The sequence below is a fragment of the Beta vulgaris genome, chromosome 1 (assembly GCF_026745355.1).
Source record: "Beta vulgaris subsp. vulgaris cultivar EL10 chromosome 1, EL10.2, whole genome shotgun sequence".
NCBI lineage: Eukaryota > Viridiplantae > Streptophyta > Magnoliopsida > Caryophyllales > Amaranthaceae > Beta > Beta vulgaris.
Genome location: NC_079202.1, coordinates 22,119,417 through 22,141,902, shown reverse-complemented (window position 1 = coordinate 22,141,902; position 22,486 = coordinate 22,119,417). Strand labels below are relative to the sequence as shown.

At 33.8% G+C, this 22,486-nt stretch overlaps 1 protein-coding gene and 2 long non-coding RNA genes across 3 annotated transcripts in view; 2 read left to right on the top strand and 1 right to left on the bottom strand.

Moving 5' to 3' along the window:
* LOC125493425 (protein PIN-LIKES 3-like) overlaps nucleotides 1-20,317 on the top strand; it is a 52,028-nt gene extending 31,711 nt beyond the window's left edge. The window contains exon 6 of the mRNA XM_048636766.2: nucleotides 19,826-20,317. Coding sequence (XP_048492723.1) covers nucleotides 19,826-19,950 — 125 coding nt within the window. The 3' untranslated portion in view covers nucleotides 19,951-20,317. The remainder of the gene's footprint in view (nucleotides 1-19,825) is intronic.
* On the top strand, nucleotides 9,689-12,224 carry LOC130590406 (uncharacterized). The gene is made up of 2 exons (XR_008968293.1): nucleotides 9,689-9,989; nucleotides 11,613-12,224. It is a non-coding gene; the product is annotated as an uncharacterized LOC130590406 (long non-coding RNA).
* On the bottom strand, nucleotides 9,917-10,772 carry LOC130590405 (uncharacterized). The gene is made up of 3 exons (XR_008968292.1): nucleotides 10,754-10,772; nucleotides 10,383-10,557; nucleotides 9,917-10,234 (listed from the first exon to the last, which is right to left on the bottom strand). It is a non-coding gene; the product is annotated as an uncharacterized LOC130590405 (long non-coding RNA).
* Nucleotides 20,318-22,486: the final 2,169 nt, after the last annotated feature.

Here is a 22,486-nt window from a genome sequence, read left to right as displayed (position 1 = left end):
TTGATGAGTAAGGGCATTTTGGTCTTTTACCCAAATTAACTACCACTATAAAAAGAGAAACCCTAAGTTTCCCATCATTCTCCATCTTTTTTCACTAGCCACCTTTTCTCAAAAGAGGAGTAAATTTGGTTTTCTCTCTCAAACACTAGTTCTTCTTCTTGCAATTTCTTCAAAGATTCAAGTCCTAACGTAGTTTTGTTTTTGAAAATTATAGGAAGATCTTACAAATAGCAAAAGGGAAGCAAAAAGGTAATTATTTTTCTGAAATTTTTGGGGTTTACTTCCCTTAGTTTCTCTCTCCTTCTCGCCCCTCTTTGCTCGCGATTCCGGCCACCACGGTGGTGGTTCACCGGCGAGCTTCGACGATGTCCGACGGGACCGACCATTGTCAGGAATATAGTAGTGGCAACCGACTGGGCACGAGCGCCGCCCTGCCATTCTGCGCTGCTAGTGGTGGTGGTGGTGCTCGTGGTGGCGCCGGTGGATGTGGTGTCTCAGATCTGTGGTGTTTGAACCACTTGTAAAAAATATATATATGTTATTATTATTTTAATAATTTACAACAGTAATGTATTAAGTTAATTAGTAGTTTTTATGAAGTTTTAAGTAGTAGTTTATAGTGGGGTTTTGCCTAATAGTAAAGGTTTTCAAGATTTTGACCAAAAATAGTTCTTAAAGCATTTTTAAGGAAAAAAAAAAAATCAGCTTTATTATTATTTTTTAAAATGCTGACTTTTATTTATTAGTAGCCTTGAATTGTTGTTGGTAAGTACTAATTGATAGTACTTTATTGTTGGTAGGTTTCAAGCATAATAAAAGCAAGTCAAACTTTTGACAATTGATTTTTGTGCTATCAAGGTACATACACTTTGACCTTGACTTTAGTGGTTTCAAAGGTTGACATGAATAATCCCAACTTTCATCATTCCTTGCAAAATAATCCCAACTTTGAATTATTTTAGATTAATACCAACTTTAGGGTGTACCTTCTCAAAATAATCCGAACTATTAATTTTCAACATATTATAGACCTAAAATGGATTAATGCGGGCAAGGAAAAAAATAGTTTGGCTTACTTTGAGAAGGTCCTCTTAAAAGTTGGGATTATTTTGGAATAATCTAAAATTGGGATTATTCTGATAAGACGGGTAAACATTGGGATTATTGATGTGATTCTTATTAAGCATGAGAAGTAAGGAGAGGCTTATGCCTTATAATTGTTTGAGTACATGTTGAGAACATAAAAAGGAGGTTAGGAATGGAACTTTTGAGTTATTCTTATATTTAAAAAGGCATGTGATTTAAAAAGATATTTAAAGGTATTCTTTAAACTAGGACTTACCTAAAAATATTTTATTGAGCATTCTCATTTGGGGATATATATTTTATTGAGCATGGTCTCATTTGGGGTTATATATTTTATTGAGAAAGGTCTCATCATAAGTTATGTATTTTTATTGAGCAAGGTCTCATCATAAGTTATGTATTTTATTGAGCAAGGTCTCATTATAAGTTAAATATTTTATTGAGCATGGTCTCATTAGAAGTTAAATATACTATTGAGCAAGGTCTCATGAGAAGTTATATTTTGTTGAGCAAGGTCTCACAAGTTTTAAAGTTATTGAGCAAGATCTCACAAGTTTAAAGTTATTGAGCAAGGTCTCACAAGTAGTTTAATCATTGAGCAAGGACTGAATTGATTGGATCATGGATCCTTAAGAAAGTCAGCAAGGACTCATGGAGTCATTAAAGTAATAAGGTGATCAAGGTCTCAAAGAATTTAGAATTGAGTTATTTATGGTGTGTGTTACATTCACATGTTAAAGAAAGATAAAAAATTAATTTATTTGCTAGATGTATATTATTGTGATTGTGTCTCACATAATGGGCTTTGGCAATAAAACTCTTTGGATGGATCCCCCATGAGTATTGAACATAAGGGGGGAGTTAGTGTGAAACTATACTCCTGCATATAACTTAGCATGACGATGCTAATGCTTTTATTTTATCAAGCAAGTTATGGAATTCTAATTATCAAGATCTTTGAGTGGACTAGGTGTCACTCGTATTCTTTATCTCTGAGATGTTGAGTCTAGAGGCTCACTCTCACCCTCGTTCATTACTAACAAGCTTAAATTTCTCGAGTCAAGTTATTCAAAGTTCATGGAACTTTAGTAAGAGGTGTGGGATCTCTTACACAAGGAATAGTAGCCCGTATGATTCCAAGAGGAGGACGGTGCCCGTTCATTGCCAAATAATAATAAAAGAAAGTATTTAGCAAGTTCAGTTATATGCTTGTCGCATGTAGAGTCGTAAGAAGAGCAAGCCGAAGTGGTTGAGGATTGCGTGCATTAGTATTTCTATCAGTTTAGTAGTGTTATGTACTCAGCCTTGCTGATGTATGTGTTTCTTTGTTTTCTTTTGGTTGTTGTTTATCCTCAACGACCCTGTGATGACCTATTTAGCGAGCAGAACTGGGAGGAAAAGTTTCAGGTACAAGTTCTTGATGTGCATGGGAATCATAAGCATCCGGATGGGAATTATCACTACAAAAAAAATTACATATAGAGGCAATCCAAAATTGCATCTAAATATATATTTGTAGCCTCTAATGGTGTTTAGAAACAATTTTTTGGTTGCCTCTAATTCGTCCGTTGCTAATTATAGGTTGTCCCTAATGCCACGTTTTAGAGGCAGACAAGTTATGGTGCTGCTAAAGACTCTTATGTTTAGAGACAACCATATGCCTGTTGCTAATTATAGGTTGCCCCTAATGCCACGTTTTAGAGGCAGACAAATTATGGTATCTGCTAAAGACTCTTAAGTTTAGAGGCAAACATATGACTGTCGCTAATTATAGGTTGCCCCTAATGCGTCATTTAGAGGCAGACAAGTTATGGTGCGGCTAAAGACTGATATGTTTAGAGGCAACCATATGTCTATCGCTAATAATAGGTTGCCCCTAATGCCACCTTTTGAGGCACACAAGTTATAGTTCTGCTAAAGCCTCTTACATTTAGAGGCAACCATATGTCTGTCGCTAATTATAGGTTGCCCCTAATGCCACCTTTTTGGGGCACACAAGTTATATTGCTGATAAGACCACTTATATTTAGAGGCACCATAAATCCATCTCTAATTATATGTTGCCTCTAATGAGACCATAAGTTAGTCGCTAAAGGATTTTTTAGGTGCAACTTTTGACATTTTTATTAAAACTATTAGGGGCAACTACACATTTTACAGTTTAAGATTTATGAATTAATACATATATATGCTATATTAATATTAAAAGTAAACAAACAAAACAATTTAATGAATCAATAAAAAGCTATATAGATAAAAAATAATTGTCATTTATATAAACACCTTAATCAACTAACATGTCTAGTTGGTTGTTCACAATTGTTACAATGAAAAGAAATTGGAAACTACAAGAGAGGAAGAAAAAAAAGATATCTAATAGTTTGAATAGTGTCATTCTATTTTTCAATTGCCTCAGTCTTTGTTAGTGTCATGCTATTTTCTTCCTCATATTATTCTTCAATTGTTTGAATAGTTGGATTCCGCAAGCACCTGCAACACATGCATATAGTAAATATTAGTTTAATAACAAATATTAGTTTAACAAAGTTGTAATAACTTGTACAATAATTGGCTTAGCCGGTAGTAGTAGCACGCAATGGCACGACAACTTGCACCGGAAACAACTAAAAAGCATAGCAACCGCTGCAATAACACAAGATTAAGTACATGAACAACAATGATCGTGCAAAAACAAACATGAGCAAGTCAGCAGCACAAACCTTTCCAGATTGACTAAAAATACTTATTTAACAGCATCAAAGCCACAACTAGAAGGATTCAGTTAGCAATTTTATTCACCATTATTTACAACTGTTATAGTAACTATAAATATCTATTCATGATATCTTGAATTTTGAACTTCATTAAAAAAATTAGAAACTTACATGAAAACCACCTTATTTTCCTTAATTTGACAGCTCCAATATGACACCATGAACAAATATCTGCACCAAAAGATTGAAAAAAAGAAAAGACATTTGTTACCCAAAGATAAGATCAAAAAAATTTAACATCATAAATGCATATAAGATAAGCATAACTCTATACCACTTAATCTAACAGTGGAAACCTGTTTTATACTCTATACCAAAATCACACAGCAAAATTAGAGAACTAAAGTCAACTGAGAGGTACTAACCTTAACAATTTGCAGCTGCGCGAAAATTAATCATCTAAACAGCTTCGATGGGCTAAATCGATAATCTAAACAAAAGGATAGCGTTTAAGAAGGGACAAAGAGCTGAATGTGACTGCAGGATCAAATAAATAAGCAAAAAAATAGAAGCATAAATGAGCACCCTTAGCTTTGAAACAATTGTTTCCAAGTGATCTCTTACTTATAGGATTATGCCCAAAAAAAATAGGTGATACTGAAGTCAAATGTGATATGTGATGATTGGAAGCTGGAGCAGAACAAATGTAGTAAATTTTCCTACTTATGGATATGGATGCAACAGGATTCATAGCACTCCCCTTAGGCCTGTGGCTCCTGATGATCTCCTTTGGCTCTTTACAGAAGGTTATGTTTTTCCCCTCGATGCGTTTACCCCGCCCTAGCTTACATCATCTGAAGAGAACGCCTTCGTTTCCACAGTGGTAGATGGAATTATCCTATCCATCCATTCTTTCGATGTAATTAGACTGTGTAGTGTGTAGTATATAGTACATTCTGTTGATTTGATTAGTAGGTAGATGGAATTATCCTACCTATGAATTGCTGCAGAATCTAAAATGTGTCACATATGGAATGTTAGAAAATATTTCTTATATTTCCTAGAATATAAATGGTAGAAGATGATTTCATTTTATTATTATATAGTAGTAATATGTCCTCACATCATTTGCATAAAGGGAGCACAAAGCTTTCTCACCTAGTATTTGATTACAAAGACATTCTTGAATTTAGATTTCTAGTAGAGTTGGCTAGATTTCCTACATGTTATACATTTAATTCAACTCCGCGAAACAAAACAAAGGAAATCAAGATACTAACCAAATTTGCTTGCGACAAGAATATGCAAGAAGCTACAAGGCCAGAGATTATATGTTTTGGAATGGCATTCTCTGAAGCTGGGCGCTCAATGGAGCATCTTACAACTGAATTTACAGGCTTACCCCTAAAAACACAGGAAAATAATACTCGATTTCAGCAAGTTAAACAAACAAGATTTGTCTCTTCACTCACTAAATAAGGTATGCAAGTTTCAATTAAGTGATCAAACCAAAAAATCAATAAATATAAACAAAATACTAATTTTCTGTGAAAAATTCATCGTACACTAAAAAAGACAAAACTTTTAAGACAATCAAGCCATCAACCAACATTCCTAAAGAAAGAACTTCAGTAACAAACATAAAACCAAAAAAGAGCCAAATTTTCAATAGAATTTTAAAGTTCCCAACAAATAACTACAGAAAAAGGAAAGTAAATAAACAAAAAAAAAGCAGCAAACAAAAAGATGGGTACTTTAAGTGATCAACCTTTCTCGTGTAGATTTCCAAACACTCTTGCTCAATTTCCAAAAGCATGGTGTCCCTTCCACTCTCAGAATCACCCACTTTGTCCCATATTTCCTAATTTATAAGGAAGTCAACAATAGAAAGACCAACAAAGAAGGTGATTGCAGAGACAAGTTTATGCTTATTTCTGTATTCAAAACCACCTCGATACAGAAAAGCTCCTTATCCAACAATTCGATCGATTCACCTATAAACACGAGAAATTGGTGAGGGAAATGAAGGATTAGGGTTTTGAATTTGGGGGAAATAAAGGAGAGAGAAAGAATACCTTGAGTTTTTGCGTTAGTGACGAGATTTACGTCGGTGATAAAGTGATGTTGAAGACCGATGTGAAAACGGCGTTGCTGAGCAAAGCTGAGAGTCAGAGAGAGAGAATGAGGGACAATTGAGAAGACGGCTGGGCTGGGAATTGGGGGGAAATGAAATGAGGGACTAGGGTTTTTCTTTCAATTCTCAAACGAAGTGTTTTTGAAATTTCCTTTTTTTTTCAAAAGTGTTTTTGAAATTTCAGTTGTACAGCAATAATCTAAATTTGAATTTATTTGGGACTCTTCCTTATTATTATTATTACTTATAATAATTATTATTATTATTTATTATCATCATTATTATTATGTAATAATAATATTATTATTATTGTTATAAAAGAAAAATGTACAAGTTGTTATTATTAAGTTGAACAAACGCAACCTAAGGGTGCATTCTTTTCAACGTATATAAGCACTATAATGCTTATTTTGAAAATGATTAGATTAAAATTGATCAAACTAGCTAAGATTAGAAAATTTGAAATTATATGCTCCCTCTATTCCATAAATTTTTTGTGCATTTCACTGTTCATACGCTTCTCAACGCACATTTTATGTCATAAATATCTGTGATTACATATTTGTAAAAATTATTGCAATTGGATATTAATATTGTACTCATTAAGACAATTCAAATAAGACCCCACATGACTATATTTACTTTTATATGCTGATCAATATATAGAAGATTATCTCTGCATGTGAATAGTGTAAATAACTCAAATGCACTAAAAATTATGGAACGGAGAGAGTAATAATATTCAGTTTAGATAAGAAAAATCAAATCGAATCACATCGAATTCGACTAATTATAACCTTAAAACCAACGAAGTATAATAAGAAGAATTCATATTAGATCAGGAAAATTTATATCATATAAGAAAATTTACACCAACCCAATTGTTAGTTGCAGATGATCGCCACTGTCAATAGCGAATCGTAAACAGATCAGATTATCCAAATAAAACTCAAATATGAACCCACATCCTGTATAACATAATGTAAATTGAATATAATCCAGAAAATTTGAAGTAGTCAAAGCCAAAATTCGAACTAACTCGAAGCAGAATTTTACCCCAAAACCCCTCAAAATTCAAAGCCCCAAACCCACATAATTTAAGATCCCAAATTTCGAACTTAATCCAGAAAATTCGAAGAAAAAAAAAAGTTGAGATGCACCAAATTGGAGAAAAAGAACTTACCGAAATCGCAATGAAGGAGACGGTGAAGTGAGAGAGATGAAGGGCAACGAAGGGAGGAGTGAAGGTGAGGTGAGAGAAAGATATTGAAAGAGAGAATAGTGTCGGTGTGAGGGTGAGTATTTTGTGATGTATGTGAGGTGAGAGAAAGAGAGTGAAAATGTGAGGTAATAATGAGGTGTATCCCGCTATGAGTGTCGTAGATTTAGAGGTTTCAATTCAAATCAATCAAGTATGGACTTCTAGATTCACAATCCCTTGCTAAACCTAGTAGTCATAATCCAATTTAGACCTAATTTTAGGTTGATTACTCCTATCCTTATGAATATTGGAAATCAAATGTCACAATCAATCAATTAACTCTTATCAAGTACTCATCATGCAATCATTGCAATACTTTGACTTCTTTTACTTCCTCTAGCAAAGGAAGCTACTCACTCATGGCTAAAATTCATATTCAAAAGAGAATATCCTAGGATTAACCTAGAAATTGAGATGAACAAGCAAAAGAACGATTAAACTAGCAATTAATGGAAATTGAAAGCTAGAGCATGAAATTGAAACTAAATCTAACATGAATTGAGGAAACTAAAAGCAAAACATGAATTAAAAGACAAGTAATTGAAAGAACAAAGAAAAATTGAATTAAAGCATGAAATCAAAGGGAAAGCTTTAAAAGATGAGACAAGAGTGAGAAATTCTTATTAAAAGGGAATAAGGGAAATAAAAGAATAAAAACAAAAATAAAATGAAAAAGAGAAATAAGAAGTAAAAGAAAAAGAAATTACGGAAAACAAAGCCACGTCATTCAGCTTGCTCTCTATTAGAGATGGTTGTTTACCCTGGACCTTGTCCAAACCCTACCCTACCCTACCCTACCTTACCCTAATTTAAGGGTATGAGTCTTGATTTCTTTTACCCTATGGGTATGAGTTATGACTATGGGTAGGGTATGGGTCAAATAGCTATCGGGTAGAGTAAGGGTAAGGGTCCACTCCTCTCATACCCCGACCCTACCAAAACCTTACCCACATACTCAGTTCAAAAATTATATATGTATTTTTTTAAAATTTTGAATATATAGGAAGAAGATCATGTGAAAATCGTGAAAACTATGAAAAGCAAATTAAAAGGTGTACATATGATGTTCAAAGGGGAATTTGTTTTTCATTAATGATTTTGTCGTAAATATTAACAACTTTATTTCGAAAAGATACACCTTCAATTGTAACATTTACCCATTTAATTTGAAAATATATCATTTTTAGTTCTAATATAAACTAATATATGAAAAACTCTAAACTTCTAATCTTTTATATACTTTCGTAGAAACAAAATTTGCCGCTCTACTTTCTCAATTCTCAATCTAACTCTCACTTTTCGATCGTAGTTTTGCAAAAAAATCAATATAGAAATGATATTTTGCGATGTATATTGAAGGTTTATTATATTTCGGAAAAAAATTACACTATACTCATTAAGGACCTTAGACCCTACCCATACCCTATCGAACCCTATGGGTACGGGTAATGATGATTGCATAAATTTTGAATGAGTTATTTAAATATATCTTTAGTAATGATTGCATAAAGTTTCTTAGAAACATATATCGAACATATGTGGGTCAAAAACTATGGATACGTTCTCTTTGCCTGATCTAATCTGATAAGATCTGATAAGAGCTGAAATTATTAGAGACCTTTAATAATATTTAACCGTCATTTAAATAAATTTTTAAAAAAATAAGTGGGAGTTTTTTTTTTTTTTGGTGAAAAGAGTTTAAGCGCGCTTTTTTTTTGGTGAAAAGAGTTTAAGCGCTGTTTTTTTTGGTGAAAAGAGTTTAAGCGCTTTATTTTCACTAACTTTCTAGAACTCGTTTCTTTCCCTCATCATCCACTCTCAGCTCATCCGGTTCCCCTCTCTCTCCTCTCTGTTCCTCGTCTCTCTCAATCTCTATCTCAACTCACCTCCTTTTTTCTCTCATCTCCAATCAGCGACGAACGTCGTTCCTCCTGTAAGTTTTTTAATTTTGTAATGAATTCACCGGTCATTTCCTTCGCCAGTCTGCTCGTCTTCGTGCGGATTCCGTCGCTATTCAAGCAACTTTATTTTATCACCACCAGGCCACTGCCTATCACCATCACGCCATGTCATCGCCAATCGAACATCATTCCGGTAATTATTGATTCATCTCGAACTCTTACTTGTTTGTTAGGGTAATTAAATTACCATATTTCTTTTATTGGAATTCATGTTTTTTGTATATATTCATTGTAATTGAACTATTTGCCATGATTATTGTGCAGCAAATGAAGCTACAATTGGACTTAATTTAGGTATGTTTGTCTTCTTCGATGTCTGTAAGTCCAACACTCTCTTATGAAATGGTCATTCAAAGAAAATGGTTCTTGCTTGCAATCCTTATTACTATCTTGACATTTACACTTCAGAGGCAAAATTGCTGCTTGTGCTATCAATCGTATATTGTAGTTGGGGAGACTATTATTTAAGTCTTTAAGATAAGCATTTAGATCCATTATTCTATGCTATGGAAAGGATCCGTTGCCATGTGTGTCTCACCTGACTTTCATATTTAGAGGAAAAAGTGGTGTTTGGAGCTAAATTTATTTTGTGTTATTAATGTCAATCAGGCATATGAATTTTGTCTATGTACTCATAACCTGTAATTTTATATGTTCCTCCAGTCATTGATGATTTGGTACGTACACAAAGGCTTTGGGATATGAAAAACAAAGAGGTGAAAATTTTCTATATGTGGAATTCGCAAGGACTTCACAATCGACGCAACTTTCAAGGGGAATGCGTCTTGTTTCTTGAATCATAGTTGTGATCCAAACTGCAAATTGGAGAAATGGTGAGTTTTTCAGATTGTTCTATTATAACTACTAAAGACGAGCTTATATGAATGGAGGTGTTGACGTGTAGTGTCTACTATTAATGCTATTTTGAGATCTGTTTTTTCTTATATGATAAACAAAGCCTTGATCATAATATTCGTGCTCTGCTGCAATTTGGCTATAGACCCCTGCAGACTGCAGAGTCTTTCATGAATTGGTCTCCTTTGCACCCAGATCACTTGAATATGATTCTCCAATTCATCTGAAAGGAATTAAGACAATAATTGGTTATACTAGATAAGCTTGGTGATTGCTTGGTTGATTCACTAAGTTGTCCTTATTCAAAAGATTTTGCTTGCCAATAATATCTACCAAACTGATGAGTAAGATTCTCTTGTAATGCTCATCACCTTGTCTCTTTGGCTTTTTCCCTGGTTACTGGACATGATGTTATACCATTTCATGAGTTCTAAATGGCATTGTTTGACATGACTATTTGATGCTAATATCATACTTTCGTTGCAATTGGAGTATCTCTGGAGGCAGATGGGGTGATGGGGACTGCTTTCCTATGCTGATATTAGCCTGCAGATTGTAATGTCGTGTTAGTGTTTGAACATATTGGTCTGTTTTTTACTAAGTCTAAGTCATTGTGAATATTGCTGCAATGGACCATGTGCTCTGACTTCTTTCATGCTCTTAACTGCTATAGTTTCTCAATGTTCTAGTGGATGAATGTGTATTAGGTTATAGAATAAATCAATAAAGGAAGATGGCTTACTTTTAGTTGACTTTGATGCTAGATTTTCCTCCTCTGCCTCCCCCACCCCCAATAAAAAAAAGATGAAAAAAATAGAAGATGAATGTAAGTAGAATGGAGAGATTCATTTCTCATTGGTAACCTTGATAGGTCAAAATTACATGGGTACTTATTTTAACACTTCATGTAAATAAATACTAAACTAGAATTTGATAGAGCATATTGTTTAGGTGGTAATAAATGGATGTGAAACAGGATAGTTTGTCCCCTCAGTTTATTATAATGCCAGAGTTATGGAGCAGTATCTTATTTGAAGAGGAAGGAAGAGAAGGGGGGGTGTGCAAGTAGCTTTATATGGAGTTAGGGTAGTACTTTCTCCTACTCATATTTGGTTACTGGACATGATGTTATATGGAAATTTAACCCCGCCCATCCGTGCCATTTGGACGCCTCATCAACTCTCTCTCTCTCTTTCTCTTCGTATCACGTGTCCTGTGGAGCAAATGACCAACCATTTAACCTATTTCTTTGTCTGGCGATTGTTTTTGGTGGTCAATGGTACATAAGTGTTCCCCTGTTACAATGTTAAATGACTGTTATAGTTGGACTGCAGGAGTATTTTATATTGGTTGGGAGTGTTGCTAATAGCAGGATTCAAGTGGGGGTTCTAATAGGATATTGGAGATCTAGAAGCCAAATATGTTAACTGAGCTTGCGTTACCCCTTTGTTAATTTCTTGTTTTTTTTGCCCACCAAGCTATTGACTACTTCTTAACTGTCTTTTCTTGCTTCTCTAGCATCAATACACTATTTTCTCCCAAGTTCTCACTAGTGTGATGATATCAATGCATTTTAGCTAATGTTATTTTGACTTGTTCAGCATAAAGCTCCTTACATAGAGGAACTTGAATAACATATGCAACAACTCCACAAAAAACGTGCTTTGGTCGTCTTTGAAAGGTGAGCTGCTGATGATGACGAGGAGATGGCAGAAGTACAAGCAGCTGTATGAAGCTATGTCAGTTTTGGGAAGAGGTGGTGGCAATGCTCCTATAATTACCACCGCCACTAGTGCAGCTCAGGCAGCAGCTGCTACCATCAAGCAACAAAAAGTTGTCCTGTGAAGCTTCATTAATTTGGTAGAGATAAAAATCTTCAGAAACTTATGGATATGGCTAGGAGGTCTGATGCTAGACAACGTAAAAGATCTCCTTTGGATGCTAAGAGAATGTCGTATGTTGGAAATGACTACTCCTATCCGAGGATGGAAGGTGAATCTAGCACTAATGAGAGTGAAGCTTATGAGTGAAATTGTGATTTGTTACTTCAGACAGCTGTAGAATTCTTCAGCGATGCAGCTGAGGAACCAGTCTAGGTGCTCTATTTTTTTTATAACTTAGTTGAATTTTTGGAATCTTCTAACGTTATATTGATATGTATATGATTTTGTAGTGAATGATATTGAATGAAAGGTATTGAAATTATAAAGTCATCTGAATTATCTCAATACAAGTGCCTAGCTTTTCTATATAAATGTAAATTACTTGTAGATTATGAAAGACACGCATGGAGGAGGTGAAACAGAATGGAGAAGCGTATAATAATATTGAAATATTGCTTTTTTTTAAAAAAAAAAAGGTTAAAGAGACCACCTTTTTCTTTTAGGTGGTGTTTTCAGAAATGATTAAAAAGACCACCTACATATTAAAAATGATTTCTTTGTAAGATAAAAAAGACCATTTATCTGTAAAATGTGGTGCCTTATCCTTCTTTCTTTTTTTCCCTATTTAAATTCATAAATAACCTTTATTTTAAGGAAGTGGTCTCTTCTATCAAATTAAGAAACCACCCTCAATGAGTGGTTATTTATCCTGAGAGACCTATGAGCTGAAGACCACCTCTCATGTGGTCTCTAAATGAGATTTTAGGGGGTCTCTTTAGGCTTTTTTGTAGTAGTGTCAAATTAAAGTATGTGTAAACTACAAAATTGAAATTTATAAACTTATAGTAGTGAAATTAGTCATTACCTAACCTTGAATTTTTATGGAAGATTCAACTTTCTTCAATTTCTTATCTCTGACTTTTGTAGTAGTGAAATTGTGAAAATTGTCTTTTATGAAAATTCAGTTTATCAGTTCTCAATTTTCTGTTCTCATAAACAATTATTTTCAACTCAATTTAGTTCAATTCAATTTAATTGATCAGTTCAGTTATTTTAATCTGAAACCAATCTTATTCAACTTGATATAATTCGAATAGTACCTACACCCGACATCTGATATAATCCGAATCCGCCACAATCCGATATTGAAAGATCCGAAATCCGAGTTGCCAGAAAAAGACTATCCGAAATCAAAATAATATCAACCCGTAACAATCGTCTATGCAATAAGATCCGTAATGTAAATGAGTGAATTTAACATGTTTTTTTTAACCTTACATTATTAAATTTTTAATAACAAAAATAGTAGATTATTATTGGAATTTTAATATCTAGAATAATCTATTGTTCATTTGTGGACCTTGTGAGTGTGTCGCTATGAAATATTATATGACACTAAATACATGGGTTTAGAGACAACTAACTAAATTTGATGCTAAAATAATTGGCTATAGAGACAACTAAATTCATGTGACGTTAAATACATCGCTTTAGAGACAACTAACTACAGTTGATGCTGAAAAAATGGCTTTAGAGACAACTAAATTCATGTGACGCTAAATACATTGTTTTAGAGACAACTAACTACAGTTGATGCTGAAAAAAATGGCTTTAGAGACAACTAAAGTCATGTGACGCTAAATACATAGCTTTAGAGACAACTAACTATAGTTGATGCTAAAAAAAATGGTTTTAGAGACAATTAAATTCATGTGATGCTAAAAATATGAATTTAGAGACAACCAATATTCATGTGATGCTAAAAACATGGTTTCAGAGGCAACCAACATTCGTTTGATGCTGAAATGTATCTTTAGAGGCACCAGAATATACTTGACACTAAAAACCATATAATTAGAGGCAACCATGTTTATGTGATGGTAAAAGGGGGTTTTAGAGGCAAGTCGGCCAAATGACGTGCCTCTATAGCCAAATTTTTTTGTAGTCTATAGTACAGGTTTACTTTCTTAATAAAGTTATTTTGAATTTATGTTTGACTTTACTTGACCATTGGAGTCAAGGTTTGACTCGTTTTGAAGATGGGACTAGTATGGAATAGTCTCCGAGTTTGTAACTCAATTATACTTTCTATTTCAGTTGTATCAAAATATTTCCAGTTTATTTAATAAAAAAAGACTTCCGCTGTATTCTCTGATTAGCCTTAGCTTACATATTATCATGCGTGGCATAACAACTCCCGCAATTTCTCCTAGTTTATAAAAGGAGGAGTCGTGGGGGTGTTACAGTGGAATTAGAGTAATAAGGCAAAGAACAAATGGCTTTTATGAGAAAATGGAGGCACTGACACTTTACTTAATTAAACTCACTAAATCACTTAGTCAGACACAGTTTGGAACTTAATTAGACATTAGTATTTATAGTGGTAGTAACTTAGAACGTGGGATTAAAACGTATATTAGTGAAAAACCATTATCCCAAGATGTTCCTTACTCTGAGGAACACGTTCCTTAAACATTATCCCTTGATCTCCATGATCAGTGTTAAACGTGGGAGTGTTTTTAGTTACTACTTCTTAATTTTAGCAACTACATTAAGCATTACTTAAAAATCCGATTTAATTAAAAACATATTAATTAATAAACCCAAAATAAAATCCTTTTAATAAAAATATTATCTTTAAATTATTTTCGTAAAAACCGAAACATACTTTTATTATCTTTGGAAAAATAAAATCTTTTCCTCAAAAAGATTTTTCATAAAATCATATTTTTCCTTAAATAAAACGGTTACCTAAATTCTAGGCATAATTGCTCAACTGTCATAATTGTACCGTTGTGATACTTCATCCTAAGTCTAGTTCCTTTTAATTGTTAGTTCCTTTAACTTATAAATTTAGCGCTAATTCGTCTGTTCCTTACCAAAGAACAAACGATCATTCTCATTCTAATTTAAATTTCATAGTTCCTTACCATTCTTACTCGTTCCTTTACAATGAAACTAGAAACAAAAAGTCTCGCTTTAGTCTTCTTGCTCCAATGCTGCTCCAGTACCAAATAGAGAAACATCTTCACTTAGTCTTCAAAATCCAAACTTGATTTCTTCCTTGACTTAGTATTCTCTTTGTTCCTTTTAATAATACCTTGAAATTCAATCACTTAAACAACTTGTTAGTCCAGTACTTAGTTTGCATCTTTGTTCCTTTGTCATCATCAAAACTAGAATTCAACATCATCAGTTAAACCTTGCTCAAACTTCTGGGCCTTAAGCTCCTCAGTGGCTACAACCTCATGTGCAAATCTAGACAGGGCTATGAATTTCTCGTAGTACTGAGAGATGGTCATATTACCCATCCTAAGGTTAATGAATTCTTGGGCTTTTTGCTTCCTCATAAAGGCAGGGTAAAACTTCCTCCTTAAGGCAATCACAAATGCTTCTCAATTGAATCCTTCGACAGCACTCAGTCTAGCTCCACTCTCTGTCCACCATAAATTAGCCTCATCTTTCAGATATAGCACAACCTGACCCACTCTCATATTTTCAAGACAGTTCACAACCTCAAATAGCTTCTCAAACTCCCTAATCCAATTCTCTAAGAAGGTCGGGTCAGATTGCCCGTTATAGTATGGTGGCTTAACCTTAGCTAACCTTTCAAACATTTCCCCAGTAGTCTCAGGACGCTCAGCTCTCTCCTGAGTCAATTTCTCCGCCAAGAGGCGAATAGCAGAAGTTAGGTCGGTGTTGTTAGTCATTCTACTTCGGGACTTGAAAGTAATATAACTCTACTTTAGGCTCCAGCATAACTTACATGTCCATCTAAGAAGGCAACATTTGATTTGATCATTAAAGATCGCATCAACAAACAACTTCTCAACTAGTTTCAAGTTCACATGAATTGTTCTCTAATAAACACATAATCATTCATGTAACATATATTCACAACGACATGGAAGTAGAAACAAGCAAACAAAAATATAATCACATAATGAAAAATTAAATAATAAAATTATTCCCATTACGTGCCCAAAATAAATTCTTACTCACTCAAGAAATTAAATAATGGCTTTTATTCTTCCCTAAAGGTTATTTAATATGATGAATGTTACTATAATATTATACTTTCCTAAAACAATGATTCTATAAAACTACTATATCACTGTTAGTCAAATATCCAACATTATTTTTATAATACTAATATACTATGTATTTTAATCAGAGACATATAATGATCTAAGGTACTACATTGTTAGTCTTATCCTTAGCTTCCTAGTATTTTTCGGGTATGAATGTCTCATCATCGGTTTCTTCTTCCACATCCTCATTATAGTAGATATACTTCCTCTGCCGCTTGGATCTTCTAATAGGTCGAGTATCTTCATCTTCATCAGGTCCAGTATCAGTTTCATACCTGAAACATGCATGATAGATATCCTCTCTAGTGTTGCCTCTAGCATGGTCAAGTTCCATGGTGACGAATCACTAGGCATTCCTGACCTCAGAACTCTACGCATGGTCCATTCTAGGTCAGTATATTCCCTATCATCGATGGGTGCAATGTCTTCATTAATTTTGTCGTCACTCAGGACAATGGGGTTATCGTAGCTTCCTATTCGATCTGGCAGACATGTTTAGGGAGCTACAACACATATAGACCATAATATTTTATTACTCTCCCTAACGCAATCCCAACAAGAAATAATAAGAAGTAAGCACCACATCATAGACATGAAAATATAACATTAGCAGGCAAGAAATATAAACAGCTAGCAGGGAAGAAAAAATAATCATGCATCATTTGCAGGAAAGAAAAATAATAATGGATCATTAGCAGGGAAGAAAAATGATAATGCATCATTAGCAGGGAAGAAAAAATAATAATGATGCTGAACTAACTGTTCAATATAGACATACAATATTTCCTATTCGATATGCCCTTCCTATATTACCCATTCTCACAATGCAACAATTTAAACTTTAAAGGTATCAAAAATAATGCAGACACCCTTTATAAAATGATAATAATTAAGTGTCTTAAAAAATTCAACCTATAAAAAAAATTCAAACTTAAATCGAAAAAAGAAAAAAAAAATCGATCCTTTAAAAAAATCGGAACATCGAATTTTCGAACTACAACCAAAATTCGAAATAATTAAAAAATATTTTCGAACAATTATTATCCTTTTTTTCGGAAAAAATATATCGGTATTCCTTTAAAAAATCCGGACCTCTAAAAATTGTATAATAATATATTCGTATAAGTTTTTCAAAATGAATAAGTAGGAGCAATTCTAAGAGTTTTTTCAAATAACTAGTAAGCTAGTTAGTTAATTAGGCGCCTAAAAGTTTTGACATTAACCTAAAGCTCCCAGATACCACTTTGTAACACCCCGATAATTCTCCCTTTTCAGAACTACCTTTATAATATAAAAGTGGAGAATCACCCAAGTATTATCGCCCGTGTGATAACGTATCGGCTTATTCAGAATTTTGCAACGGAAAACATATAACTAACCTTAACCTTTAGTTATAAATAAGTAAATAAATAAACAAGTATTTTAAAATCAACAATCTAAATGAGTCTTATTCAAACCAACTTAATAATGTATATTCCTACTAATGCAGTAAAATAAAATAAACTAGTTACACATTCTCTCCATTCCAGATTCCCAATGATGTATATTTGTGAACCTGTAATGTCAATGCTATACTGAATCTGCTCACCAAAATGGATCATCACAGGATCAATAAGGCAAAGCCTTGATCACACACACAAACAAAACACGTAATCAGCAAAGCTGAGTACTACATACTAAAACATAAGCATTCCTAACATGATACTAAATATATAACATGCAGGGATGAATAATAATATAATCACATAACATTCTGTAGATAACTTTTATTAAACTAACTCTAAATATCTTTTTATTACTCAGATGGAATAGTTATTGGGCCGAGCTGTCCTACCACCAATGCCTTCACTAAGAAGACGAAATACGGGCGCGACTCCGTATTCCAGAATGACCTGCAATATCGAGGAACCTTCAAAAATAAAAGAAGGATGGTAATCAATCCATCTCCTAGAAAAAGTCATGAGCTACCACCATGTACTCCAACTCCCAGTGTTCAACTCTAGACGTGCACCAGTCTAAAGTATACAACTATTCTCATTACACTTTACGTTAATTACCAATTATCACTTGTTATGACACATATACAAGCAATCACATAAATAACAACCAAATAATCACAACTGAACTTCTTTTATCTGAGGATTTAATAAGTGATCACAACTTACAACCCAATATTATTTTCCTTTAATCCCAATCCATCTTATTTGTTGAACCTAGCCAACAATCCCACTTACCTTTACAAAGGCATAATTTATCAACTTACCAAATAAGGCCCACAATCCTCATAAAGCAGTGAAAATAATATATAAGGGAACATATGAATAACATGATTCAAACCCTATAACAAATATTAATTCCTCATGTGAATTAATAAATAAAATTCCCTTTCACATGCTTGCATCAATTGTTCCATACAAACATGAAAATATTTACTCATAATAAATCTCAAAATCACATGCTTGCACACAGACATAAACACATGCAACAATCAATAATACAAGAAATCACATATGAACTTAATAAGTTCCTATACATGATACTAAAATTCTTTCTCATTAAATCATGATACTAATCACATAACACACAGGTATGTACGTACCTTCTGTAAACTAGTCGCCAGGCCACTTTTAACCTCTTAAAAGTCTCCTACAGAATATTCTCCGCCTAGAAATCAATATAAACTAAAATCAATACTCTTAAATAAAAATACAGAAACTCTAAAATATTTCAAATTCCCTTTAAACATCTTCAAAAGTTGGTTTTACTATCAAAACTTCCATTACATTGAATTCCTAGCACAGTACTACCATACTAATAATTAAAACTCTTAAAACTCCATTAAAAAAATTCTTTCTGAAATTCCAGCAATTTTAAAAATCATAAAACCTTCTTTAAACATATGTAAACATGTTTAAAATCATAATCTAAATCAATCTCATAGTATATAACATGCTACTATGGTTTTCTAGTAATTAAAACTCTAAAAATCCATGCTTTAATGATTAAAACTTCAAACTAACCATAATAAACAAATCTGAATTTTTATTCTTATAATATATATATATGAATCAAGATTATTTATTAAAACAGTAAATTAAAACCAATAATCATGATTAACATTAAAAGAAAGCATAAAAACATAGTCTTTAATGGAATCTTGAGGAAGAAGAAAAGAAAACAACCAACAAGAAGAAGAACAAAGGAGTCGCCAAAAATAGAAGACCACGACAGCAGCAGCGGCGCACGACCCTTGGTGGTTTTGAAGGCTTTGTGACATTTCTTGTTGAAGAAGAAACGTTACTTAAAGGATTTGAGAGAGATAATTCGAAAATCGGTGAGGAGAGAGAAGGAATGTGTTGGCCGAAAACTTAGAGAGAGAGGAGAGAGAAAATATTCTTTGTGTGGGGTACAATAATTGGGTATTAGGATATTTATAATAAGGCTTCCCTTTTGGGCTTAGGAAACGGAGACTGGGCTCAACTAAAATTGATGATGAATAGGATAAACAAATTAGGACTTTTATCATCAATATGACTCCTTTCCTTATCCATTTAGGATTTTGGGATCCTCAAGTCCATTAGATTTCTTTTCCAATATAAATTAGTATTTAAAACTTTTGTTAAAGCATGCTTAATTAATATATTTTACATTTCGTAAATCCTCAAAATAATTATATTTGACTTTATAATAGTCAACTTTTTTAAATAGTCAAATCATTTTAAAACTATATTATATTTGAATATAAATATATTAATACTAAAGTATATTTATAAAATCCTTTAAAATTATGGGGGATTACACATTTTGCTAATGTCATTTTTTTGTTTCATCCCTTCGTAGCTACAATGACCCAATTGTTTGGAGCTGGGAAGAACGAATGTTCAGTAATTCTGTTGTGGGCCTATATTTTAGCTTCGTTTGCACTCACTTTTTGGTTGACATTTTTCATGTGGCTGGTCACTTGAACTCAAGAATTCTCTTGTTTTTTTTTTTTGACAATGGATAAAACAAATATATAAAAGGGAGGAAAGAAATTAGATTTTCCTTGCCTTAACAGCTAGGTTATGTGCTAATTTAACTTCCTCTCTACTTACCTTAATACAAGAAACAAACATGAAGCTATTAGCTAGTCGCTTTATGTCTTTTATTATGTTATCTATGTTCTTATTGGTTCCATTCTGATTACTTAGCGCAAGAATGACTTCCTTATTATCTGTTTTGATGAGCAAACCCGAGCATCTCCACTCCATGTCTGATAGCGCTTTCAATATCGCGTAAGCTTCCGTTTGTTCTGCATAGTTGGCATAAATTTTTATTGCTGACTCTTCTCTTGGGTCTTTGTTCAAATTCTTCCATGCTATTGTTGCTTGCCACTGATTTGTCAGTACATTCTTTTTCCATGCTCCATCGACAACTAGAGTTTGCACATTGTTTGTATTTTTATCTCCTACTGTCCATTCTAGTTGTGTGACCCCTGTCTTCTTCTATAATGTTACCCTGTGATCTTGTTTTCTCCTTGAAGCCTCTTTTTCCTTTTCTGGATCTGTAGGTGGAATCCTTGATTATTTCAATTATTCTTTCAGGGTTTCTTTTGATACCCCTTAAAATAATTTCATTTCGACGGATCCAGATGCCCTAGATAGTAGAGATAAAATCCATTTCCATGTCTATGCCCTCCTCTTGTTTCCTCTTTTTGAAAAGATTCAAAAAATTCTTTATCCACTCTTGAATCGTTAGTTGTGATCCGTGAGCTGCTACAATTCCCAGAGATGAACTCCAAATTCTTTGGGTAATTTGGCAATCCCTAAAGAGATAGGCTAGTGATTCTTTCTGCGTTTTGCACAAACAGTAGTTCGGGTTGATCTCTTTGATGTGCCGCTTGATTAAGCTGTCCGTTTTTGGCATAGCATTGATCAAAATTTTCCATAAGAAGTGTTTCCTCTTCGGGAAAATATCTGACTTCCCGAGTTGTTTCCAGAAGGTTGTTTTTTCCTCATGGTTATTCATTTCTCTATTCAGAAACCAATAACCTGATTTTGCTGTAAAATTTCCTGACTTGGTTAGACTTCACTCAATTTCGTCCTCCACATCCTCCTGTGGAATATGCATAGCAAAGATTTATTTTGCTTCTTCTGTAGATTAAATTTTCCAAATAGCAGACGATTTCCACAATTTATTTGAGCCAATCAAATCTGAGACCATTGTGAAATTTGCCCTTGCTTCATGATTCTCCATGAATTTTAGTTTGAGAAGATTGTTGGGATGCCACTTGTCTTTGTCTATTCTGATTGTTTTGCCATTTCCTAGCTTCTTATACAACCCATCTTTGAAAGCCTTACATGCTCTAAAGAGGCTGCGAAATGCATACGAGCCATTTTTTGGGGCTTCATTGTCCATAACCATCTGGATCGGATCTTTTTTGTACCTGGCTACGTACAGCTGGTTAATAAGGGACTCCTTGTTCTTGTGTATTCGCCAAGCTTGATTGAACAATAGAGCCTTGTTTGCGTGGGCTATATTTCTGAAGCTCAACCCCCCTTGGGACTTATGTTTTTCTAGAAGCTCCCTCTTTCTCCAATATATTGGAGTTTTTCCCATTGAAAATGACCACCAGAATTTGAGTAGCATTGAGGAAATATTTTTTGTGATTTTTTGTGGGAGCAGATCAATGGAAATGATGTTCGAGCCTAGAGTGGTTAAAATGGTATTGGTGAGCATTAACTTGCCTGGTTGCGATAGATTGCTGAACTTCCACGTCATAATTTTATTTGCTATTTTAGAAACTATATTGTTGAATAGTGACGTAGTTCTTCCATCCACCTCCATTGGACATCCCAGGTAATTACCTATCTTATCTTTATTCGTCACTCCCAGTGGTTTCCTCATGATCTTCATGAACTTTTTTGGAGTGTTTGGGCTGAAAATAACGTGTGATTTTTCGAAGTTGATCATTTCTCCAGATTTTTCACAGAAAATTGATAGGACGTTTTTAATTGCTCAACAGTTTTTGGGCTGAGCTTTGAAGAAAAACAATGATCTGCGAAGAATAGATGTGAGATTTTTGGGGCACTCCTCGCTATCTTGAGCCCTTCCAACTCTTTTATGTCTTGCAAGTGCGACAGATTTCTCGAGAGGACTTCCATGCAAAGTATGAAAATATAAGAGGATAGGGGATCACCTTGTCGGAGACCCGCAGAGGGGGAGAAAACAGTGAATGGTTCTCCATTTACCAGAACTGAGTATGATACCGTTGTTATGCATTGCATAACCCAGTTAACCCAAATCTCTGGAAACTTCATTTTTTTGAGCATAGCTTCCACAAAGTCCCACTTTATTCTATCGTATGCTTTGCTTAGGTCAACTTTCAGAATTCCTGCGAAGCAATTCCCACTCTTCCTCTTCCTCACCCAATTATTGATTTCGTGCGAGATAAAGCAGTTGTCTGTCATTTGTCTTCCTGGGAGGAAAGCATTTTGGTACTTATCTACTAGATCTCCCATA